The 25,401-nt window shown below is 37.2% G+C and overlaps 6 protein-coding genes across 9 annotated transcripts; 1 reads left to right on the plus strand and 5 right to left on the minus strand.

Annotated features, from left to right (window-relative positions):
• Positions 1–301: 301 nt before the first annotated feature.
• On the minus strand, positions 302–6,523 carry LOC111798762. 2 transcript variants are annotated; one of them, XM_023682099.1, is made up of 5 exons: positions 5,687–6,523; positions 5,403–5,575; positions 1,305–1,379; positions 749–1,188; positions 302–649 (listed from the first exon to the last, which is right to left on the minus strand). In XM_023682099.1, the coding sequence occupies exons 1-4, from the start codon at positions 6,366–6,368 to the stop codon at positions 790–792; spliced, it is 1,329 nt and encodes a 442-aa protein (XP_023537867.1). In that variant the 5' UTR covers positions 6,369–6,523; the 3' UTR covers positions 302–649; positions 749–789. The 2 variants fall into 2 exon arrangements, with proteins under 2 accessions (XP_023537867.1, XP_023537859.1); XM_023682091.1 differs by having other exon boundaries at positions 374–1,188.
• A 1,668-nt stretch (positions 6,524–8,191) lies between these two features.
• LOC111798686 (protein NRT1/ PTR FAMILY 2.13-like) lies at positions 8,192–10,933 on the minus strand. The gene is made up of 4 exons (XM_023681992.1): positions 10,767–10,933; positions 10,469–10,686; positions 9,791–10,356; positions 8,192–9,107 (listed from the first exon to the last, which is right to left on the minus strand). Exons 1-4 carry the CDS (start codon positions 10,855–10,857, stop codon positions 8,228–8,230), a joined length of 1,755 nt encoding a protein of 584 aa, XP_023537760.1. The 5' UTR covers positions 10,858–10,933; the 3' UTR covers positions 8,192–8,227.
• A 3,845-nt stretch (positions 10,934–14,778) lies between these two features.
• Positions 14,779–18,121, plus strand: LOC111798706 (protein PTST homolog 2, chloroplastic-like). 3 transcript variants are annotated; one of them, XM_023682014.1, is made up of 8 exons: positions 14,779–15,479; positions 15,596–15,716; positions 15,940–16,132; positions 16,206–16,417; positions 16,558–16,703; positions 16,778–16,925; positions 17,655–17,723; positions 17,803–18,121. In XM_023682014.1, the coding sequence occupies exons 1-8, from the start codon at positions 14,938–14,940 to the stop codon at positions 17,896–17,898; spliced, it is 1,527 nt and encodes a 508-aa protein (XP_023537782.1). In that variant the 5' UTR covers positions 14,779–14,937; the 3' UTR covers positions 17,899–18,121. The 3 variants fall into 3 exon arrangements, with proteins under 3 accessions (XP_023537782.1, XP_023537800.1, XP_023537791.1); XM_023682032.1 differs by having other exon boundaries at positions 15,940–16,123; XM_023682023.1 differs by having other exon boundaries at positions 15,943–16,132.
• A 445-nt stretch (positions 18,122–18,566) lies between these two features.
• On the minus strand, positions 18,567–19,813 carry LOC111798848 (uncharacterized protein At1g27050). Its single transcript, XM_023682199.1, has 2 exons — positions 19,379–19,813; positions 18,567–19,046 (listed from the first exon to the last, which is right to left on the minus strand). The coding sequence occupies exons 1-2, from the start codon at positions 19,721–19,723 to the stop codon at positions 18,807–18,809; spliced, it is 585 nt and encodes a 194-aa protein (XP_023537967.1). The 5' UTR covers positions 19,724–19,813; the 3' UTR covers positions 18,567–18,806.
• A 692-nt stretch (positions 19,814–20,505) lies between these two features.
• On the minus strand, positions 20,506–21,966 carry LOC111798829 (thaumatin-like protein 1). Its single transcript, XM_023682171.1, has 3 exons — positions 21,450–21,966; positions 21,110–21,380; positions 20,506–20,966 (listed from the first exon to the last, which is right to left on the minus strand). Exons 1-3 carry the CDS (start codon positions 21,922–21,924, stop codon positions 20,816–20,818), a joined length of 897 nt encoding a protein of 298 aa, XP_023537939.1. The 5' UTR covers positions 21,925–21,966; the 3' UTR covers positions 20,506–20,815.
• A 1,752-nt stretch (positions 21,967–23,718) lies between these two features.
• LOC111798841 (homeobox-leucine zipper protein HOX20-like) lies at positions 23,719–24,877 on the minus strand. Its single transcript, XM_023682190.1, has 2 exons — positions 24,202–24,877; positions 23,719–24,116 (listed from the first exon to the last, which is right to left on the minus strand). Exons 1-2 carry the CDS (start codon positions 24,598–24,600, stop codon positions 23,787–23,789), a joined length of 729 nt encoding a protein of 242 aa, XP_023537958.1. The 5' UTR covers positions 24,601–24,877; the 3' UTR covers positions 23,719–23,786.
• Between the last annotated feature and the right edge of the window lie 524 nt (positions 24,878–25,401).

The following is a 25,401-nucleotide window of genomic DNA, read 5'->3' on the forward strand; positions in this document are numbered from 1 at the left end:
AGATGGGAAGAGAAATGAAATGGGTGAATGGAATTATGTGATTTCTCATCGGAGGAATGAACTTAAAAATCCTTGTGGTAAACGAAAACTGAAGTTAGAGAATAAGTTCTGTACCCTAAAAGCATAACAAGTCATCAAACGCTATTCCCCCAAATTGCTTTAACAGCACACTTAAAAATGACGCCTTTTCTTTTGTACTAAACTCAAATGCTCCTTTTGTTTTAAACCAAATCAATTTCAATAATGTGAAAAACAGAGCAGTTGATAACACAAACAAGAGCGAGAAACGAATGCTCCCAGAACCATATAACTCAATTTTTTTTAGAGAAGTTCAGTGCACTCAACACTGAACACACTACTACCAATGGAAATCCCTCTACACAGAATTTCAGTTCGATTAGTACCAAGTTACACTATATCAGATGGAACAAGCTTTCCAACTGATTCAGTGAAGTTATCCAACGATTCTAAATTCGTATGTTATTTAAGGACTAAGAACACTTGATAACAAAGCGAGAAAACCATATCATACCTTAACGTACGCGTCTAAACATCAGCAACTCGTGTCCACAAAATAACTTAGGATCAAACGGTTTGGCAATATCCGCCCTTTTGTACACAGGTTCCATTGGATCCATCAAAACTAGGACTACAAAAACAAGATGTAGGATGGTGAATTCAACGAGGACCAATGTCCAGAGATGGAGAGAGAGAATAATGAAAAGCAACAAACATTCGCATCACCCACCCACTTCTGAGAAACACCCCGAGGACATATCAATACCGTCATCACAAAGCCACGCCAACACTTGCAGAGTTAGAGTTAGAGTTAGGAGCGCCTTGGGCTGAACCATGACTGTTGTAAGATTGGCCACCGCCCCTCCCACCTCTTCCTCGACCATTGTAGTAGTTCCTCTGATAATAGTTTCCTGACTGGTCATAATATCGGCTGCGTCCATTCTGGTAGGATCCTCCTCCCCTTCCGTCGCCTCGACCTCCACGACCATTAGAATATCCTCTTCGGCCACCAACTCCACGGCCACCTCTTTGGTTCATATAGCCCCTTCGAGGAACATACTGCTGCTGATCTTTTGCATCTCCGTCCGCATGTTTCTGCTCAAATTCTTCTTCTGGTCTCACTTCTTGCTGTGTGACGAGTTCAGAAGAATTTCCAGTTTCTTGCACATCCTGCAAAGCAGAAGTCTCCATATTCAAATAAAGACACCCAAAAAGTACAATAAAACAAGGGGTCGGCTATATAGAGAATGAAGTACTACAGAAAGATTAACAAAATTGGGGCATACCCTGGGCAGTTCGTCAACAGAACCAGGTTGACCATCACTGATATCATCTCCTTGCAAGTCTCCCACGTCAATATCCTACAAATTAAGGAGTTATACAATATTATTTTCAAATTTTGTAACAGTAACAGAAATAATCAAAAAAATTGCAGTAAGGTAAAAAAAAACTTCAATAATCATTTCAAACAACTGAACCCTAGGTTTGAGGTACTTCATCAATTGCTCATTGCTATAAAGCAGCAAACTCAACCACTAATAAATCAAATTACTCCATTACTTAAGCAACTTAAGAATTCAGATGAGAAAAGTTGGCAGGAAAGAATGAAAATCCTGAGGAGAGACATTGTGACAATCTTTTTCCCAAGGCTATTGACAAAATAAAGATGCACTTTTGAATCGGTAGCTTTCTGACAATTTTCTTTCCAAGGCCATCGACAACAAAAAAAACATACTCTTCAATCCGTAGTAGATATAAGCTTCAAAGATACATAAAATGATTGTCCGCTAAAAGATTAAATGGTCGTTGACATCTTTGAAAAGAAAACGGAAACCAAACAGTGCACCCAAGCAATTAGACCTTCGGTGGCCAAATTCCCTAAATTTCTTCTACAAAGCTAAGCATGTAATTTTCTATGATCAAACAAGGGATAAAATAACTCAAATCCCAGAGGAAAAAGAGAAGGCTAAACTTCGGTCTCTCTTCTTTCCTATCCAGAAAGAACATTAACCCCCACCCAATGATTTAATGCTGAAGGCATCCTACATGGATTGCGATTAACAAACGGAAACAAAACGTCGAGATGCTAACGTACTATTTCCTTGGGAAAAGTTTCAATAGCATTTATGAAGATGGTTGAACACTCAGCACAATGCAACAAGCTAAGACAGTTGAGTGGGCTAACACAAACAACAAAAAAAGACAGAAGAAAAAAAGATTCCTCAGAACACTTAGTGTATAAGATTTAGGCATCTGATGTCTATATATTTTCATTGATTTGGTAAGAAATTATAATACAAAATCAACATTCCCCTATACTTGAAACATTTTTTAATGAGAAACGTTGATTATTATTTATTTTTTTTTTTTTCATTTCATTGATAGAATCCTGAGATGAAACACGTTGTTATTGCAAAATCTCAAAAGAAGGCAAGCTAGTTACTATATTTAGAGCTTATAAAAATGCAATATATGAAGCACCAACCACAAAAGTAACTTTTCTTATATCCAAAAAAATTAAACAAAAGTCAACAAAAGGGCTGGCTTTTATACCAGCTCCTAACAACCTTCAACGGTCAAAAGAATAGGAAAAACAAGTTACTAAATTACAAATGACAACGAATTGCCAACCAACTAATGGATAACCTAACCTCCTAAAACCTACTTATACAATAATACAACATCAAATCCTTCCACTATTATCCTTTTTTCTTCTTAATGATCCAGTTAATCATCTCAAAACATAGACTCAAGCTACAGCTAACTGCATTCAGCCATAGAATTTCTTACTTTTCTTTGAACTTATGGCCACTGAATAATTGTATAATGTGTCAGCCAAACACCCAATAAATTTGAAATTGTGAACATCCTGTGTAGCATATGTTTATTTTCACCCTGATGTATGAATGTTTTTTCAATTTAGTTTTCAATTAAAACTTTTACATTAGTGCATGCAAAAATCAGTTGATGTAAAGTTTACATGGTATGATATTTGGTAAGTTTAAGCAAACTTAAAGTAAGAATTAGGCCACTTAAGGGAGGAAAGTTTCTATTTTTTTCTCCAAATGTCTAAGTTTGCATAATCATTCTTCTCTTAGTCTTAGGTTGCCTAGTTCTTCCTTAAAATTTCTAACAACTCACTAGATATCATATACAGTAAATTTATTATCAACCAAATTTTAACATCCACCAAAGAGAAGGGTAATGATTGAAAAACATTAAAACATAAGTGACCAAATTTATTAGTTTTTTTTTAATGTGAAAAAAGAACTAATAAATTTTGTCTGCATAATCAATCTTCTCTTAGTCTTAGGTTGCCTAATTCTTCCTTTAAATTTCTAACAACTCGCTAAATATGATATCATGTAAATTTATTAACAACCAAATTATCCACCAAAGAGAAGGGAAATGATTGAAAAACATTAAAACATAAGTGAATTTATTAGTTCCTTTAAATAAAAAAAGCAACAAGAACCCAAACATTAGGGACTAAGACATATATTTAACATTTATTTTAATAAGAAACAATTTGAAATTTTGAAGGATGGGCAGAATACCATAAGCCAAGCTAAAATACAAAGGAGCTGTAAAAGGCTCTTCCAATTGCCTAAAATAGTACTTAAGCTACAAAGTTTTAAAATTGAAGCAAACGAGAGTTTAAGCCAAAAAGGAGCCACAAATGGTAATAAATCTATAACCCAACTAAATAATTTATTCTTGTTGTTGAAGATTCTATTGTACCTCTTTAACGACAAATCTCTTGAACCGAAGGGTCCAAATTCTGCAAAAATCATGTGTTAGCCTATTGTTGTCTTTAGGGAAGGCCATGTGCCAATTGAAGGTGGAGTATAAAGTTAAAGAAACCACCAGTAAATGAGCAAGCAAGGGCCGACTTTGAGTTTCTGATCTTTCTTGCAAAGACTGAACCGCCCTAAGGAAAAAGCACAAAGACAGGGAGCTGTGGCTGACTAAATCTTTAAGGAGGAAGCCTACAGCCAAGCTGCCACGGGGATCTGAATGCTGAGTCCAATGATCAAATGTGGTTGTTTGGCCAGAAATCAAAAAGAAAGCAAGATAGGAAGGCGAATTCAACAAATTCATCTTCCTTAAAGTTTCTTCTTATGCCTAGATTTCTAAGAGTTGATTAGTGGACTACAAATATCTAGGATAAAGAGGCTCTAAAATTGAATATTGAGAAGAATTAAGTAAGATCTCAAAAGGCAAGCATTGGCCTCGCTCAAGCACAAATTTTCCCAAGCATAGGTAGAAGACCTTTAGATCACTACTGATTAAGCTTTACAATGAATGATTTAACTTCAAAATTAATGAGGCCTCTGTGCTTGGAAGACACCTTCAAGGGCCTTGTGATGAGAAAGAAGTGAAAGTTTGAGAATGAACAAAAATGAGAAGTGGCTAATTAGGTCTCAATAGCAATTCTGCATAAAGCTTTCTCCTCTAGTAGTTTCTTCAAACTCATAGACATGGCTCAAATCCCTACCCCTTCAAAGGTTTTCCAACACGTGCATAGCTTAGTCATTAAGGCATTTAACTCATTTCCATGAGGTCAAAAGTTCAAATTCTTACCCTCCACTTGAAGTAAATCCGAGCAATTTCTTATTTTTAAATTACCAAATACCTCCTCCCATGGTTGATGGTGGTTCTGTTTTCTTCAGCTGATGGGTAACAAATCGGCAAGACTTCTTCTAAGCAGGCTTTGGACAAGACAAGGTCAAATAGCCCATGTCTAAACAAGAAGGGAAGGAAGTACAACATAAGGGGGAAAACACGTACAATTCCTCCAAAGTCTTTGTTATGTCAACCTCAGTAAGACAGTTATTTGTTTTTCGAGGCAGGAAGAAACAGTCAAGAAGTTAGGTTGATCACTAATGGTTGTCCTTTGTGTCAAAGAAAGCCTTTACTTCTTACTCAAGCTTGTAAAATTTTCCCACCTTTTGAGAAAAGATACCATGAAAATCAGCTAATTTGCCAAAATGGTATAAACTATAAAGCATTGAAAAAGGGACATATTTAGAAAATGCTGGAAGAGTGCAAGGAGGAAGATTAGGAGACTTCAACTAGGAAGAAGGGAAGCTCCCACAATAATAACCAATGTATGTAAAGGTTTCCAAGCTCCACAAATCAACAGAAAGGTTTCTCATCTTGATCAAACTCCTACAGGAAAAGGCCATTCTCTCTTTTTTAAAAGAATTTTCATTCCTATTCTAACTGCAATTCTAAAAGAGAGTTTGATGAAAGGCATTAAGTTAATGAAAAGCACTGCACGACGGATGAAACAAATTGCATAGAAGAATTACTTGACATTCATTTAAAAGAGATCATGTGACAGATGAATAATATCATATGGTAAGAGAATCCAATAATACCGTATGTTGAAACTTTTCATCTGATTCTTCTTCATGGACAGCCACCGGAACCTGGAAATTGGAATAGTTTCCTGCAGCAACAGCAGCTACCTCAACAGGACCTTTTATCTCAGGTGTGGTAGTGAAGTAATCTGACGCCATGATCTTGTGCAGCCTCTCCCTCAAGTTTGCATCTACAAAGTTGTATTACAAGTCAACAGAACATCCAAAAGGAAAGAACGAAATTAAACGAACAAAACTAGCGATAAATAAATCGAGTAGAAATAAGGAAAAAAAAACAATACAAGTAACGTCCGTGTTGGACTCAATAGGCTGATCAGCCTTGGTGAGCCAGAGTTTAGCGTGCTCGATGCAACGCTCCAATGCATTCTTATGCGGCAAATTCGAATCTACGGGACGAGAGACCAATAGGCCGCTCATCGTCGATATCAAATCCAAATCCCTCTCGGCAAGAAGATCGGTAGCATCGTCGGTGACATAATCATAGGTGATGCAGCAACTTCTTTCGTGCGTTCTCGTAAGCATCGTAGAAGTAAAATCGCTTTGAGATTTGACGTCAAACAAAGAGCCAAAATAAAGGAGGTTTAGAAGGTCCTCGACCACAGCGTGTTCGGACTGGTCTTTCTCGCCACTCGGCTTGTCATCCGTAACCTCCAAAGGCGAATCATCGGTTACAACGGGCTGAGAGGAGACACTCGCCTGCTGGCGTTGAACAGCCAAGTTAATTTCCTCAGAGACAGCCGACGATAGCGGTTGACGAAGCTTTTCAAGCTCATCGATGAGAGCGGTGACAGAAGGCTTAGAGCGAAGGACGTCCTCTTGCTCCTTGTTAATAGGCTTTCCCTGAGAAATGGCCTCTTCCATCTGAAGGATGCGATTGTGCTTCTTGCGAAGGGCGCGGAGACGCTTGTTGATGAGGCTGAGGACTGGTCCATCGGAGACATCAGAGGGAGCTGCAGCCGCCATTGTTTAGTCCGGCGAAGGCGGTGGTAAAGAGGGCAATCGTCGGAGCACCACCAAGAATCAGTGGTGATGGGAGGGACAGTAGACCGAGGGTTTTGAAAGGTTTCTGTAAGCGGAAAGAGAATGCGATTGGGGAAAGAGGAGGAGGCGGGAGGGATGGAGACTCAATTTAAGAGAGAGATGAGAGAGAGGGTTAAGGCCTATCGCTCGGCTCTCTTCGATCCACTACAATTGGGCCGAACTTTTTTTTTGTTTTTTTCTTCCTTTTTTTATTATTATTATTATTATTGTTCTTATTATTCGAAATTCAATATATAATTAAGTAAACCGACCTTTTCTATATAAAATAATAATAATAATAATAATAATAACAACTTACCTATTATCATTTTAATTTTCAATTTTTTTTAATTTTAATTTATATAATATCATCAAAATTTTAAATCTCAATGTCAATAAAATGTCTAATTCCAACACGTTAGTAAATTTCATTATTCATAATAATAATAATTAAAAAAATTACGTGAAATGTCGGCTGAAATAATTATGATTTTGCTTGACCATTTTGAAAAAAAAATGTGTTCATTACTGTTAAACTACGAAAATTAGGAGTCGGACAAAAAACCACTGAAAAAACTATATATTTAATTACTAATATCTTTGTTAACAACCCATTCTGTACTCGACACTGGATGGCTCCTACATCCATGCCATACGACTAAGACTAAAGTCGAGTAGGGTAAGTTGATATCTCTTTCCAACTCAAATTGTTTCAACCACTGAACACACGTGCCACATTTACAATGAGAAGGTAACCGAAAATTGTAACCGAGCTGAAGCCTAACTTTGGTACCACTTTGGTACTCAGCTATAGTTTGACGAAATGTGTCGAGCAAACACGACAATTTTCTATTTTAGAGGCATTGTTCGAATTGGGGCATTAAAGTAACCAACATATTTGATATAAACACCATCCATGCGGCCTTGTCCACATGAACTTAAACCAAATCTAATGGGCTTTGTATCGCAAGGTCCAGACGGTGGGGCTCATTCAATATTCTTCGTGGCCTACTATCGATTCCTTTTCTGAGAAAGCTAAGCTCCCACTCAGTTCATTGCTTCTCAGCCTGCAGCTTTCTCGTACCGACAATGACTACCACATAACACCATCAAGAACAAGTTGAATAAGCAAATATAGCAGTGATTGTCAACTTTCCAACGTGTGTGGGCAAATCAGACGTTCCAAGGCGGACAGTTGATACTGTGTACAATTATGGCCACCAATGTTTTCGCATAGGTAGCAATCGCGAAGGAGATCGAGAGGAAGGCGTTCGCCAATTGTTATCCTCATTAGCAATTTAAGATGCGTGGTCCGTGAAAGAAAATATTATTCAAATTCTTAGACAGGACGCATTAAAAATAATTCATCTTCATTTAGTGGATGATAATTTAGAATTATAGTATTTTATTTATTTACTTAAATTGATTATAAGTCTTTGTATAAAGTCATGATCGATCTTTGAATCACTAAGAAAGCCATGACTTGGAAATGTAGTAAAAAAAACAAACGTTTCTTTGCAATTTTAAATAGTTTAGGCTACATGTTTAGAATCATTTAAATTTGACACGATCAATTTTTCTTGAATCCGAAGTGCTCTTACTTGAGATATCAATAATATATTCTGAATCTTACTTCCGTTACCGTGATTCCTTATCAACTACATTATATTTGTATAATATTATGGAATTTGAGGATAAACTTTAATGACTTTATTTTTAATTTTTTAAAATATTTTAAATCATCCAATAATAATTTTGTATAATAATAAGTGGGGTAACGAATTAATTATTAAGTACGAAATTCAGACATCCAGCTTTTTGTCGGAGGCTATTACAAGTTCCAAATCCTGTTGAGAGTCGGATACTTTACCCTTGTAATGGTAATTCTTGGCGCAGTAAATAAAAAAGAAAAAGTTAAAAAAGGCGGTTGCTGCAACAACGTAGTAAAAGTAATCCAGCCTGCCTTTGTTCAGGTCATTGGCCAACCAATCGGGTTTCCCATGAGCGCCGCCGCTGCCGGTGGTTCGATGCACAATCAGGACCATGGCAGTGTTGACATAGCTCGACAAGGCAATGGAGCAGGAGGAGAAAGCGTTACCCATAGTCCTCATATGCTCTGGAAATTCCTTATTGAAAAACTCGATCTGCCCAATTATATTGAACGCCTCACAAAGCCCCATCAAGAAGAATTGCGGGGTCAGCCAAAACACCGACATTATTGAACCGCCGTTGGGTCCATTCGCCCGGTTTCTTCTCTCATTCTCCACTATTCCGGCGACGATCATGGACAGAACGGCGAAGATTATCCCGACGGCCATTCGTTGGAGCTCTGTTATGCCGTTTGGGTGGTGGGTGAATTTTCTGAAGGCGGGGACGAGGAATTGGTCGTAGAGGGGAATGAAAAACGTGATTGTGAGGAAGGATATGACGATGATTGAAGCGGGTGGCATTTGGAAGTTGGGTCCCATGTGACGGTCCATTTGCAGAGCCTGGGAGATTGAGAAAGTGGCTTGCTGAATAATTGGAGTTAGGCTCAGGATTCCGGTGACCCAGATGGGTCCTACTCTCACCAAGCATTTCAATTCTTCCACTTGCTGTATGCTGCTTAGATTCCACTTGTTTATCCTTGTTCCATCTGGGTTTAGCTCCTTCTCCACAACTATGGCTGCCTTGTTCAGAAAACTGCAAAATTTTCAAACCCACAAGACTTCATTAACAAATTTTAGGATGGTTGGGAGGGAGTTCTAGGTTACTCATTTAAGGAAGGTTCATTAAGGAATACATCTTTTGAGGCTTTTTGCAAATTCCATAACAAAACCTCTAGAGATTATAGTCAAACTCGACAATATTATACAAATGTTGAACAAAGAAGTTGGGACCCTCAGTGTAGTCAGTTGGGACCCTCAAAAGTGTAGTAAAAAATGACTCAAATGTCAAATAAAGGGTGTACGACCCTCGAAGGTGTAGTCAAAAGTGACTCAAATATCGAACAAATGGTGTACGACCCTCGAAGGTGTAGTCAAAAGTGACTCAAATGTCGAATAAAAGGTGTACGACCCTCGAATGTGTAGTCAAAAGCGACTCAAATATCGAACAAATGGTGTACTGACCATTAAAGGTGTAGTCAAAAGTGACTCAAATATCTAACAAAGAGTGTACTTTGTTCGAGGACTACCGTGAAACGAGTTGGGCTTCAATTAAGGGGAGAGAGGGTTCCATAGGTCTCAAGGGAGGCTTTATAGTATAGTTTGTTCGAGGGTAGGATTATTGGGAGAGAATATATCTTTATTGGTACGAACCCTTTTAATAAAATTCAAAACAAAGTGACGAGAGCTATGAAAGTCTTTCATTTACAGGGAAGAGACCTGAACTGGTTGGTGAGAGGCAGCTTGGAGAGGACAACAGAGCCAGAGCCAGGTTCCAAAGGAGGGTCATAGAAAGCCGTCCGGTCATCTAAAGAAGGAAGCTCAAGGTGACGCTTCTTGTAGGCAGCAACAGCGACTTGAGCTAACCCAGTAAAGATGCTACCTTCAGGCTTAATGAACACATAAACATGAGTCCCCATGAAGAACAGAACGATGGAACAAAACATAAGCACTGTGGGTATGCCATACCCCAAAACCCAGCTAACAGAGTCTTGAATATACACAACGATGGTCAAAGTAAACACCAAAACCACCGAGAAAGTGGCATAGTACCAATTATAAAAACTAGCTATTCCCTTCCTTCCTTTATCGGTGGTGGGGTCAAATTGGTCCACCCCGAACGGAATACTACACGGCCTGATCCCAGCGCTACCAATTGACACCAAACATAGACTCATCACTAAGAATCCCAATTGGGACGCCGTCGGCCCTTCACAATTGGCTCCGCTGCACGTCGGCGGATGTAGCTGCGGCAGCCACGCCGTCAAAGTCATGGAAGTCATCCCCTGCTCAATGATTACGAATTGATAGATGAAAGAAATAATAAAATATTCCCAACCGAATCTTCAAAAAGATAAACTCCAAAATTTATTATTACGAAAAATTGAGAAGGATTACGAGGAAAGAAAAGAAGGAAGCGACGGCGATAGTCCAGTAGCGGCCGGCATAAGCGTCGGAGAGAAAGGCGCCGAGAAGGGGCAGGAAATTGGTGACGCCGGTCCATAGACCCATTAAGCTGGTGGCAGAGACCTGATCCATGTGATACACTTTTCTGAGATACACCATAAAGTTAGCCAGAAGCCCCATGGAAGCCAGCCTTTCAAAGGTTTCATTGCCTGCAAGTACACCAAAATATCAGACAATTAGCCCAACAAAACAAAACCCATTTGAGTAAAAGAAAGACAGAGACTCCGACCGAGGATGTAGGGCATGCTCTTCCATCCTCCGGGCTCTCTTTTAGATTTACGAAGCTTGGGATTAGCTTTGATTTGGTGGTGAGCGTCCATTGTGTCGCTCTGGTTTGGGCTGTTTTTAATAATGGGGTGTGGCTAAATTTATAGAGGAATATAATGATGGCGCTGCAGTCGGCAGTATAGTACATACGTTTTAAATCAACATATGAACAAATGCTATAAAAGTAAATTATTAGAATTATGAAAGTGAAATGTATGAGAAATAAAGTTTTAATATGTCTAGGGAAAATAAAATGGGTAATGATAGAAAAAAAATGTGGCGTAGGTTTGAAGCTAGGAGAAGCCAACCGCGTATGCAACAAGAACAAGCCACCTTGCCATATCACATGAACCATCTATCAAAAATATATATATATCGTTCCATAGGATTATCCTCAAAATTCATGAATGTTATAAAAATTTCGAAAAATGTTTAATAAAAATGTCCATATAATTTGAGAATTCTACCAAATAAAATTATTTATCCAAATCATGAATAAAAAATTGTGTTAGGTACGTGAGTTGACATTTTTTTTAAGTCAACTCAACAAGTCAAAAAAATATGGTTACAAGACTACATACTTTTTAGATTATTAGATTATTACTGACATTAATAATATTTGACTTTTGTGATTTGTGAATATTTATATTTAAGTTTTTAATGTAACATGAATTATAGATAAGTATGATTTTTTAAATAATTCAAAAAAAAAAAAAAAAAACAACCTTATCATCTAACCCAACTCGAAAATAGAGGGTTAGGTTGGTTGAGTTGTGAACTTATCCGTGTTACTCGAATTACTAACCTAACTCAATCTAAAATTTCAGGTCGGTCAAAAAAATACTTTTCAACCCGATGTATACTCTTTAATATTTATGAAATTAAATAAGTAAATTTTAAATTAATCAAATTTGAACCTAACAATAAATAAATATATATATATATATAGTGCTAAGTTTAGTTTATGGGATAAATTATCAATTAACATCCTAAAATAAAAATATCTAAAATTTACCAAAAGTTATTAACGCTGATTCACCCTTCGTTATTTCTTTATTATTTAACTCTTTTTTCTTTACTTTTGAAATAAATTAATAAAATTAATTGAGAATTAAAATTTGTAATTTACGTATATTTCCATAACTATTAATACATATATAAAATATTCAATAAATATTTTAATGTATTATTTCAACGTATAAAATATAAGATTCAAATTTTTAATCGACGATTAAGGGTAGAAGGTAGATTAATTAATTTAACAAATAATTAACAAATCCTCCAATTTTTATTAAATAATAAAAGAAAAATCATTAAAAAGGATCTCCATTAATATTTTTTTAATCAACCAAACATCACACCGACATCAATTGGGTGTGTCTACCTAATTCAAGAAATTTTCTAGATCATGGATCCCAAATTTTCCATAATCCTAATGCTACATGAGCCCATGCCACTCATAAATTAACAAACATATAATCCATAATTATTAAAAAAAAATGGGAGTTATCTATAAACACGCATATATTCTACATATATAAACTCGTATTATAAACCGTTTAAATTTTAAATCGAGGTCAAACTATAGAATAATTTATTTAGAACCTAATTGCTCTAGACTATAGTCTACAATCAGCGTCATGATTTCAATCAAACGACTGTCAACATTACACAAATTTAGCTTGAAGACAACCATTCTTTAGCTTCCCTCGCATCTCATTTCCAATTAATTAACATACGTGAACAACAAAACTAAAAAAAAAAATTGTCGCACTAGCAGCCTAGTATATTATGATAAAATTAGATAAAAAATTTAATTAGGATAACCGTCAATATAGACTCTTCGTTTGCTGATTTAATTCAAAAAATAATAATTTTTATGTGCACATCAAACTATCAAATCTAACTCTTAACGTGTCGTATCAATATTATAGAAAATAATATTAAAATTTTTAAAGATTGGAACTTAATTTTTTAAAGTAAAATTTGGAGAAAAAGAGAAATTTAAGCTAATAATGTTATTATTATTTTTTTTTAAAGTTGTGCAAAAGTAAAAAAGATGTGGATGTGACTGCATTAAGTTATTCACGTGGTGGGATGATTCCAAATAAATAAATAAATAAATGTATAAATTTAATTTGTAAAAATAAAAAATAAAAAAATAATTGAAGAGCGGAAATTTGGGTTTTTCAAAATGAACAAATAGGAACCTACGAGAAAAGGTGATGCGAGCAGTGGCAGTGGAGGTGTCAGCTGTTACCAGTATGACAACATTCCACGTGTCTTCCATACATAGGTTCGCCCATTCCACCGCCCCACTATTCACAAAACTTTCCAAATCCTACGTGTCAGAGATTTTATTCCATAAATTTCAACCATAAATTCAATTCCTTGTCGTTTTTTTTAATTCCATTTCAATTTGTTTGGCTTCATAAGTTATAAATATCCAAACCTATATTTTCTTCTCATTTTTTTCTTACCTATTTTAAACATTAACTTTAATTTGAGTCTCGAACAAAACATCATACAAATTATGGCATTAGAACATTACACGATATTAATAATATTTAATTATAAACCTATGATCATTCATTTATTATTTAAATGGTTAAATTTATTAATAATATAATGATAAATTTGGTCGTGTAAATGATTGGGAGTGAAATGTGAAAGCAAAAGTGTTGTTGTCTTGAAGCTAAAAAGTCTTGTTGGGTTTTCACATGTGAAAAGAGTCGTGTACGTTACTTTCATTTGGGCATTTGGGCATTATGCTACCATATATAATAATAATAACAATAATTTTGTTTTAATTCCATTATTATTATCTTAATTATTATAATAAAATTGGTATATGAGTATCAACCAATTGGATTAAAGGTAATTTTATTTAAATTTTTGTATATATTTTATAAATTGTGGATTTGGTTTTGTCCGTTTTGTCCATTTCATTATAAATAAATAAGCAAAGGAAGAAAAAGGTAGAGCACTTCCAAAAGTAGAGCAATTATATATATATATTAAAACTTTTTAAAAAGGAAATCAAGAATTAAATATTTATATATATTTTTAATGGATTTACGTATATTTCACCATCTGCCTAGAGCGATTAGATTTATAATATTTTAAAATAAATAAATTATTATATTTTTATTGTTTTTAGGTGTGGACTTTGCATAGAAGCCTATTTCATCAATATTTGAGATCAACTTTATATAAATGAATGTGACAAATCAGTAGGCCACGTGTAATATTGTTAGGTATAAAATAAAGTTAATAAAAATACATATAATAATTTATTTGTCTAAATTTGTAATATTTTAATTTTTTATATAACGAGTCTCTTATTAATTTCATTATTTTAATCTTTATCCTACTAAATTTCTAAACTTTTTTTAACTACTACGCCATTTAATTGTTAAATAATACGATTAATATGTTTCGTGTATTAAATTAATATTATATATATATTATAAATATATAAAAACAATAATTGAGTAAAAGCTGGAAAGAATAAGACCCCAAAAAAGGGGGCGTGGAAATGCCAGTTGGCTAATTTTGACTTAAAAGCGTTGAAAACTGCTGACTGGATGCTTACTGGCAAGTGGACTTTGTTCCACGGTTGACTTCTGTGTACAACAACGAGTAATAGGGCCCAGATTTGTTAGTCTGAAATGTACTGGACTTTCTCTTACTCTAAGCCCATTAATATACTCTTGTTTATGTGGGCCCGGCCCACTTACCCTTAGAAGCCCGAAAGTTACAAGTCAACTTTTGGATTGGGCCCAGTCCACTTGCTTTCTTTCACTTTCAAATGAACCCCTCCGACAAAAGACAGAATAATAACGAAAATAAAATCAAAACTATAAAATATTGGAAATTACTTTATTTAAGAAAAAAACAAAAACAAAGAGAAAAGAATTCTAATAATGATTTGATAATTAGAAATCTTGATTTAAATATCCAACAATTTTGCATTCAGTCACCAAGGTTCTTGATTCTTCTCCGGTTCTTGCCGATTTAGAAAGAAATGGAGCTGCTAATTAGCTCACCTGCCGGAGATTGTCCGTTCAACGCCAGGTTAGCTCATTGCTGCACATAGTTAATGCGTCTTGCTTTGACGAAATGCCTGAACCATGCTCTACTTCGGACTTTTCACCAGCGCATTACCCGCTTCTTGTTTGTTCCCCAACGAGTTTGGATGTTTGAGCCCATGCGTATTTCCCTCCGTTGTTTTGGTTCGTAACTCGAGATGCGGCGGGAATCCGCTTCATATGGCTGCGACCGAAACACGGTGCGCGTTTTTGTCTTCGAAGGGTATGATTAACGGTTGTTCAGGGTTTGTGAGGAGGTGTAAAGATTTGGATAGAGAAGGGGATTTCGAATTGGAGGCGGAGATATTGGAGTTTATGGAAAGTTCAAGAAATCCAGATGCGTTTCCGAGCAAGAAAGACCTGATTGAGGCTGGGAGGGAGGATTTAGTGGATGCGATTGTCAAGAAAGGTGGTTGGCTTTGTCTTGGATGGGATTTGGACGATCGGGAATTTGCGTTGGCCACTGATTGGGATAGTTTTGGTGAATCCAACTGTTCAAAGTGGGATGATAGACAAAGATTTGCGACGGCTGTTTCTCGCATTGCTTCTGCATCTACATCATCTTCATTCACCGGTAGATCACTGTGAGGATTCCATTATCACATCTTAGTATTAATCGAGTTTTCCTTGTTGTTTCTAGTTTGTCTACTATCAACAATATTTGTAAGGGTGATGAATCTACATGGCTTCATTTTCACAGAGAAACTGTTGTTAAGCATGAGTCTGGGATTGAGGGTATGCTGAGTCGATTGGAAAAAGAAAGAAGTGTGACCTTCGGGGCTCGTAAAAATGATTTGCATCCTGAAACAACAGGAAACGAGGTAATGTTGCTACAGTGATTCAATGATTTATTTTCCCAATCTGGGTAAGATTGTTGTCCATAATTAGAATTTGGTGCAGGATATCTTCCTCACTGGCTTGTCATAATTGGCTATTGTGCTATGATTTCTTTTTCATTGAACTTTGAAATAGTATATATGCATAATTCTCTCGTAAGAATTGGAAGACCCTGAAACTTAACTTGTGATGCTTCTTCCATGGTAGAAGACAGTTGCTGACCTACAAGGAAGCACTACCAGCACTCCACTTAGTGCCAAACGTTGGAGTGATTTGGAGGGTTATCTTTGTCGGAGTTCTTCTCCTGTACAAGTTAACGGTCTTGGAGGCTCGGTCAGTCCCGAGGTGCCGATAACTTGGAACACACTGAAGACAGATCTTCAAGATGGAGGTTTCGAAGGTTTTTCATTTATTCATAGGTTGCTTTGTGATATAAGTGTACACATCGACTCACTTTTCTTTTGTATGTACAGCTTCTGAAATTGCTTTGAGGGGAGGAAGGAGTGGGAAAGTACTGGATGTTTTGAGATATGAAACACCAGGATATAGACAGGATTCGACCAATTCAAACTCTGGCAAGAAAGAAATGAATCACAATCAAATGCGACTTCACCTTCAGAACATGGAGTTGGAGCTCTCCAACGTACTTGGCTCAGTGAGATCTAATGCATTTGCGTCTGAGAAGGTTCATTCTACAATCTACATGCTTTCATTTCCTATTTTGGAACTAGAGAGAGATCTGAATAAAGTATAAGAGCTAACTATTCTAATCGTATTGATAAAAAGGATGAATGTTCTGATGATTATTTCTTTCACGATCATTAGGGCCAAAGTAAATGTTCTGATGATTTGCTAGAGCTTTCGGATGCTTTTGAGTTTCAAGAAAATAGGATCCTAAATGCCAAGGACGAGCTACGGTCTATACGAGCAAAGTTGGCCGTGGTAGAAGGAAAGATGGCACTGACAATTATGTATGGAAAACTTGTGGTTTGCACATTGATTTGTTTTAACCATGGAAGTATCAATAACTTTCAAGTGTTTTCAGTGATGCACAAAAAGTGATAGAGGAGAAACAAAAGAATATCAAGTGTGCCCGCAGAGCTTTGCAAATGCTCCGCACTGCTTGTGTGGTCTGGCCTAATTCTGCATCAGAGGTTCTCTTAGTAGGATCATTTGATGGTTGGTCAAACCAGGTAAAAAATCATTCCTATTTGATTAATTTGCTTGATTTTGACGGTTGAAATAATAACCTAGGGAGGGAGGGCATTAAAACTAAATTTGAAATCTACTAGGGATTATTTCCTCTGTTATGCCTCTAGAATGTACTGCTTGCCTATTGATTGAAATGTGATTGGCCCTTCGTGGTAGTTCAGAAGTTAAGGCTTCTCGACAAGAACATCCATTTTTTCCCTTACAAATGACCAGGACTTTCTATTTTGATAACTTCCACTACTTTGGCTTTGCTTTGTTGGTATGAGATCCCGCTAACGAGAACGAAGCATTTCTTATAAGGGTGTGGAAGCCTCTCCCTATTAGACGTGTTTTAAAACCGTGAGGTTGACTGCGATACGTAATGGGCAAAAACGGACAATATCTACTAACGGTGGGCTTGAACTCTTATGGTTAGTGAATGTCTTGCTTGCAATGGATTTACATTATATGACCTTGGGTCACAGTTGACAGTTTGTTTGTCAGATAACTGTTGCTCAGGCTGATGATGTTTTGAGGTGTGAATTACATGATCATGTAGGTTTCTAGTGGTTGATCTTTACATAACTACGCTGAATGCTCGGTTCCTATAGTGGACGTGTTGTTACGGATGCCTATTTGCAAATCTCATAAACTGAAGCACAACTGCACAGTTTTGTGCAGTTTTATTAATTCATCTCATATAGTCTTACTCGCTTGTTCTCATTCTGCAGAGGAAGATGGAAAGGTCAAGTGTGGGCGTTTTCTCATTGTTCCTAAAGCTGTATCCTGGAAAATACGAGGTTGGTTATTCCTTGGAATTCCTGTTCTCATAGTTTATGGTTTTGAAAAAAACATCCTACCGTTTTTCTTGATATGCAGATTAAATTCATTGTTGATGGCCAATGGAAGATCGACCCTTTACGCCCAATTGTTATTAGCAGTGGATACGAGAATAATCTACTGATTATCACATAGCAGTTTACACCAGGCTTGCCCGTAGAGTCGGGTGCCATAACATTCCCCTTTTGTAGCACATATTAGTACGAATTATACATGCATTTGTCTTAACTTCTAGTCTAGGCTTCCTCCTTCTCCAAGTTCACATTTCTCGCTGATGTAAAAATATAGATAAACATAACAATTATTTCCGGAGACTCAATCAGCTCAATAAGAATCATTGAAGACTCATTTTTCACGATTCTTGTCACGGTCTCTTGTTTTTTTTCATATGTTATGTATCAAAGGAGTAATTCTATTTCACAAATTTTGTCTTTTGAAATAGAACTCATCAAAACATGGAGCAAGAACAAGAACAGCCAAGAGAGCTCACAAAAACCCAAGAAAAAGTTATTACAAAACCCTCAAGAAGAAGCCAAAAACAGTTCCTGCTGAGCCCATGGACGTTCAAGAACAGAATTTAACCATAAATTATACGGTAAATATAATAATCATACATTTGAATACTCCATAAAAGTTCTGCTCAACCACAAACATCTTCCAATCCGTTAGAAGATGCATTCTTCTTAGAGGAGGTTCTGTGCTCTTGCAGAAGCTCATATAGTAAGGAAAGCCGAAGCATAATTAAAAGCAAGCACCCAGCATCTCGATGAACTCAGAACAGTTGGAAAAAAAGAACGCACTGATTATGCAACAAAGCTTTGTTGAGAAGCTCGAGTTTCTTTGTATTAATGGAAGATTTACATTTAACACACATGAATTTAGGACCATAAATAAGCTTGAACTAGTAAGAATTAAGGGGGAATTGGGAGAAATCTAGCATAAACAGTTATGCACTCGAACACTCAATCTATACTACACCATAATATACCCAAAAAAGAGCAAACAAACAGACAAACTATCAAATAATGAAGTGATCTATAACCTTAGAGAATATCATCGTAAGCAACAACTTCCCTGCCCCTGAAAGGCTCATCGGACCTTGATGAGCTGTTGCTTTTTCTGGGGTTGACAACGGTTGAAGCAAGCTTATTGCCTCTTCCATGTCTACTCAGTGGCACTTCTGCCCGCAAGAGCTTCGATGACATTTCCTTGTTCTTGTTAACACCAACGTTAATCCCTTGCCGCCATTGCACTTGAGGATCATTCGCCCATAATACCTGAACCTGTGGAAATGTCCTCAATTTCACCATTCACAATGAAAACTAGTAGAGCAGCAAATCCAATTGAGTCTCAAGCCCTAGCCAGTTTAGAGTTTTGCACGCAAAATCAAGACCTAAATTCAGATGGACGTTGAGAAATTTGCGAAAGTAGATGAAGGAATAGTTCAAAATTTCAATATAGGAATGCGAGAAATGCAGCAAACAGTAAAAGATAAACAAAATCTGGTACATAAATCTCCACCCAACAAGAATGATCAGAAGAGAGCTTCCAATTTACTCTATATTTTCGCCGAGAGCCTTTTCTACTTCAGAAGGGCAGAAAAATAAAAGGGTACCTTTTTGGAATCAATGGTGAAGCCGAATGAGGGATCGAGGGCAGCGGCCATGGCAGCATCAGCGGAGTCTTTGGTACGATACATGATGTAGCCAACACAATCACGATCGATGCGGATGCGGGAGATGGATCCGTAGATCTCAAATCGGGACTTCAAGTCAAGCACCGAGCAGTGTGACGGAAGGTCAACGACGACTAGGGCAAGCGGCGGCGCAGGCTTCGGCAAGGGCTTGTCCACATCATCGTCCTCCGCAGGCAACGATGCCGGCGGCTGATGGCGCCGCCTCTTAGCGAAGGACGTAGAGTGGTGGGGGGAAGGGTAAGGTTTATCTCTCTTTCGACCCATCTCTTCTCGGGGAGCGGCGGCAGAATGGTTGATGTCAGGAAACTGGGCCTTAGCCCCAATTCCACTTTTCAAATTTAGCCCTACATTCCAACAAAGTGTTAGCAAATTTTTCACATATTACATGAAAAAACAATAAATTAACAAAATACTCGTAAACTCTTAAATTTTTTAATAATATCCTTAAATTTTATATATATATATATATATATATATATATATATATATATATATCTTTACATCTTGAAAAAAAAAAAAAAAACATATATATATTTTTATTAACCTAATAAAAAAAACATTTTTTTTTTATCGTTGTACTCTCTCTAAATTATAAAAAATATCCTTAAATTTTATTTTTATTTTAATAGCCCCATTGTTCTTCCAAAATCTATCATATATTTGACTTTCCATAAAGAGTTTCTTAATATAAATGGACGACATTGAATATTGAAAATAAATAAATAACTAAAGTCCCTCCACTTTAGCGACAAACATTTATAGCGATTATGTGACACTTATTCTTAGTACCGAGTGAGTCAGCCCACTCGAAAACATGGACAAAGAGATTGTGTGACACTCATCCTCTAGCCCGTTAAGAAGGTTTTTAGAAAATAAAAACGAACAGAGTTTGAAAGTAAGATTGAAACAATGTTATATACTTTAAGTGAGAAAGACAACACAATGACTTAAATAACATATAACTTCGACTACGAAGAATTGACAAATAGTCGCATCCACCTATAGTAGATTTTGAGTCGTTTTAGGTATACCGGACATATACATGATTATACCGAAACATCATACACTTGGTAAATACAAAAAGAAACCATACATCATGAAATCGATAAAGGAAAGCAGTAAAATGATACAACACAAGGGTTTGACATGAAATGGGTATGCAGTTATAGACACCACGTCTTGGACAAGCATGACCGTGAGACGTCGTACCAAGCTCAATCTTTTACACTAAAATTTGTTCTCCAATTTCTCTCAAAGTCTCCACCCATTGATTTCACCATGTTTTGAGCCGAGGTGGGCTGTCTGAAATATCATGATTCCAGAGGGCTTTGCTTGGAGGGATTAGACATATGCAAATTAGAAGAGTATGTTGATGACGATGAGCAACACAACTGCTAATGGAAAGGGTAGGCGAATGTTGGATGAAGAAACCAAATGTATGAACTCTCCATTGCTTGGCTCTTCAATGCCTGGATTGCTGGTTGTTTCATTTGATGCTTTCTTTGTTCTGCATCCCAATGCATCACTGGTTAGCATAAAACATAATTTACTCCGATTCTTTTAAAACTTTTAGACAAAAACGTCGATTTTTAATGACAATTTTTGAAACGTTTATAAACCCGGATGAATTAAGTCGGTCTAAGGGCATACCCATCGGCGTCGGGGCAGAACACAATCGTATAGTCGTAAGCTTTGCAGGTAAAAGTGCTAGTCCCATCGTCATAGGCATAACTGTATGCCTTTGGACATGCATGCTTGAAAATTGAGGAGTAAATGGAAGGGTGGCATGTCGTGGGGTTTGCAAATTGTCCACTGCAACAGTATTGGTCAAGCCCAAATGCCTCGCATGCGCTTTTGCATGCCACCACTCCCCCTGCTTGTCCCCCATCTCCCCCCACTACTTGCAGCTCTTTTGGGCAACCTGTATACACCAACCATAATTTTAAGCTATCACGACTCTCGATAATGATATGCTCTCAATACAACTTACCTAAATTGAGATCGGAAGCACAGCCTGTGGCATTACAGGGTCCAAAGACACCGCGTGGCACGACGACGAGCGGCAAGTTATAGCCATCGACAATGCTGACATCGTAGAAGTCCTTGTCATCGCCAGTGCCAACAGTGATCTCAAAGAGCGAAGCGGGTGGAGTGGCACCATTGCCATCACATTCTAGCCTCCCCCCACAATCTCCTGTTTGACACTTCCCAATCCCGGATGCATCGAAGTTGCATCCGGTCCTTCCCCATATTCGTCCCGACCATCCCGGAGTCGATGGGATTCTAACACTTTGACCCGAGTTCAAAAGAAATCCTGTCGTGGGAAGCGGCGGTGTGCCAGCGCCAGAGAGCGTGCCTGGCCATATGGGATGCGGGCAATTGTTTGTGATGGTGAATACGCAGCCGTATGCGCCAGAGAAGGAGGAAAGGACACCAAGAAGAAGAAAAATGCTACCAGAATCCATTAATTATGTTGGCTATGGCTTTGGATTGCGAGCATTTGAATATGTTTGATGATTATTATAAAGAACCTCCCAAGGAGGATAAGGTTGTTGATTATTCTGAGCCGCAATGTGAGTTCTTCAGGTTTGGCATTTTGTATTGAATTAAAGTCCTTTCTCATAAGCAATTCCTTTCCTTTGCCAATTACACAAGACACCAACTACAACAAATACTTGAAATTCACAAGAAAAAAACATTAAAAAAGAAAAAACATAATAAAAAACATAAAAACCAGAATTTTTGTTGAGCAAATAGTTTCTGATCCATTATTTTATTGTTTTTTTTGGAATCTTTTCAAACCCTTTTCTATTAATCTCAAAGAAAACTCATTTTCTTGTTTCTTCAATGGCTTCTCTTTATATTCTTTTCTTTCATCTCACTTTCTCTCCTCTGTTTTCACAGTCAAAAACTCATCTTTCCTCTCTAATTTAAGGTTATTGAACATCCGATCCCTCCTTTCTCCCTTTAATCGAGGCTCGAATCCTTCCATGAAGCCCTCAAACAAAGTACACCCTTTATTCGACGCTCGAAGATTCTATTGCAAGACTAAGTTAAAGGATATAGTTCTAATACCATGCTAAGTTAAGGATTCTATTCTACTTTGAAAGCTTTCCGGACTTTGTTTTTGGTTTCTCTAAAAAGCGTGTAACGTTACTTTTTCAAAACGACACATTAAGTTTGATACGCAAACCCCATATGTTTCCAAATACTCGACGATAATTGAATAAACAAAGCCATAAAAAGTTCGACAACATCATTGTAAATTGATTAGGCTTGACAAAACTGTCAAATCCCATGTGCCAAATTCAGCAGCCTCCATTCCAATAGTAAAGATCTTGAAATCCAATTCCCACGTGCACAATTATTAATCTCTTTTACTGCCAAGAAAAGTAAAAACAAAAGCTTTCTCCTTCACGTGAAAATGGAGTTCCACCAACACAGAGACTTTCTGCTGAAGTTCCTGTTTTTTTTATAACAATTTTATGTAAGTGAAGGACGTGAGTGTATATGAACCATAAGAGTTTGAGCTGCCATTGTCCACAAAAACAGATTCTTTCTTTATTATATGATTTTTTTTCTTAACTTTTTCTTTCATGGAGCGTGATGGCTGCTTCAATCAGATTAAGGAACTGTTTAGGAAGTCCATTTCAGAGACCAAGGTGCAAGGTTGATATCAGACTCAAAGAGATGGATATCAATAATGGAAGGTGGCCAGCCGTCGGTGTCCATGAACAAGCAATGGGATGCGCCAAAAGTCATTTAGCCCATTTTCCCTCCTTCTTTTTCAAACTTTGAAAAGATTGCACACTTTGACATTTGCACTAACAATGTCAATCATTAAGGGAGATGTTTCTTAAGATCTTGGCTGTATGATTGCATTTGAAATTTGTAAGAGTTTGCTACCTGATTGACATATGACTTCACATCAAGTATTGACAATAAACTAAACTATTCGGTTCTTGGCGGCATGATTGTAGAGTTGTAGAGGTCTGACGATGGGGAAGAGTACGACAAGTCCGAGTTTAAAACATTTTATACAGTCGAGGGAATTAGGAGAAATGATGAACAGAATATTGAATGAGCCGACAACGTCCATAAAGATTCATTTTAGAGTACCAAAGACATTCTGGCTGCATTGAGTATGTTCACGTTGATCCAGAAAAGATAGACGAGCTTGATGTTAAGGTTTGTGAATTGTTACTTCATAAGTCATAACTCTAACATGTTCGGTTTCCGGTTTTGAGATGACAAAAATAGCGAAATGACTCTTTTATTACTAAGCTTCAATACACTCAAAACATTTTAGTGAGAATTAAACTTCATTTCAAAAAGACCAGAAACAGAAAGATTGATCTTCAGCTGCACTACTCATAACATTAAAGGAATCCATGAGCTCATCAGCAGAAAGTTCATCTTCTAGTATCCCCAAGTACCCTAATTCATCATCTTCTTCTTCATCTCGCAAGAAATTCCCCGACCGTGACTGGTTTTCCCTGGTCGGGCTCTCAGCATAAAAGACATCACTTTTGCTTGAGCTTCGGCTACCCTGTTCCTGTCTGGATGACCCCATTTCCACCTTGTAAAAATCTCCAACTGGTTCATAAGGATTTTTCATCTTCTCAGTAGCAGCCCATTTGTCTCTCAGCTGATCAACCTAGTACAAAACCGTGATTAAACGACAATGAGGATAATATCAATTACAGAACTGGAGGTTTTAATGGCAGAAACAGAGGCCATACCTCTGCTTTCAGTTCATGATTCACTTTTAAAAGACTGTCAAAATCATTCTTGAGCTTATCATATTCAGCATTCAATGATTCATAATCAATTTCGATCTTCTTGGTCTTGGATCGAGCTCTTCGATTCTGGAACCAAACTGCAACTTGGCGAGGCCGTAAACCAATCTCCTCTGCAATTTGAACCTTCCTCTCATGTTCAAGCTTGTTTTCAGCATTAAAAGTTCTCTCAAGCATCCGAACTTGATCCAGTGTGAGCCTTCGTTTCTTGCCGCCTCGGTTTCGATCTGCCTTCACTTGTGGTTGGGAGAATTCACCTTCCATGGAAGAGCAAGAATCGGAGATCCATAGAGAGGGGAGAGATTCAGGCAATGGTAGGAAATGGGTCGTTTTAGAATCCATTTTGGGGAAATGGGTGCAATTTGGATTCTCAAATGAGGCTAAAAAATCCAAGCTTTTAGCTTTCTTGGTTGAAGAAGCGAAGAAAATGGAGGCCTGGAATGAGGGATTGTGTGTGGATTGGTATGATAATGTTGAACGTTTGAGGGATGGGGAGAGATCGCACTCATCAGCTCATGCAAATTATAAGCTATGTGCCGCTGGTACTTCGCGACAAAGATGGAGGAAAAAGTTGCTTGGTGACTTGGCTTGCTCACGGTCAGACAGCTAAAGAGACAAGAACAGAGAGAGGGAGAGTTTTGAATTTTTCTCCCAAAAATTAATGCACATTCCATTCCACTCCTACCTATAGCTTTTCGTGAGATCACACATCGATTTTAGAGCCAATCACTCAGCAATGTATCAGCGAGGAGGTTGGGATTTCAAGGGGAGTGGATCGTGAGATCACACATCGGTTGGAAAGGGAAACGAAGCATTCTCAGTGTGGAAACCTTTCTGATCGTACAGAATATGGTCCTCTAGTTATATACTACGGTCTTTTCTCTTATTTGGTTGAGCTGTAACTATAGCTCGATTGATTACGATATCTTATCATCAATGGAGGCCTTGGTCCCTCACATCATTAATAGATATATGAACTGTTGATGGGCCCAAACGCCATCTCTTGCTTTGTCCCAAGAATAGACTGCGTTACATGATATCTAAAAACTTGATGGATGGAGCCAAACAACACGAGGGCCATGTTTGAATGGCTTTACCACAACCAATCACCTTTACAACACTCTAGAAATTGTGCCAACTTTT

The sequence above is a fragment of the Cucurbita pepo genome, chromosome LG01 (assembly GCF_002806865.2).
Source record: "Cucurbita pepo subsp. pepo cultivar mu-cu-16 chromosome LG01, ASM280686v2, whole genome shotgun sequence".
NCBI classification, from domain to species: domain Eukaryota; kingdom Viridiplantae; phylum Streptophyta; class Magnoliopsida; order Cucurbitales; family Cucurbitaceae; genus Cucurbita; species Cucurbita pepo.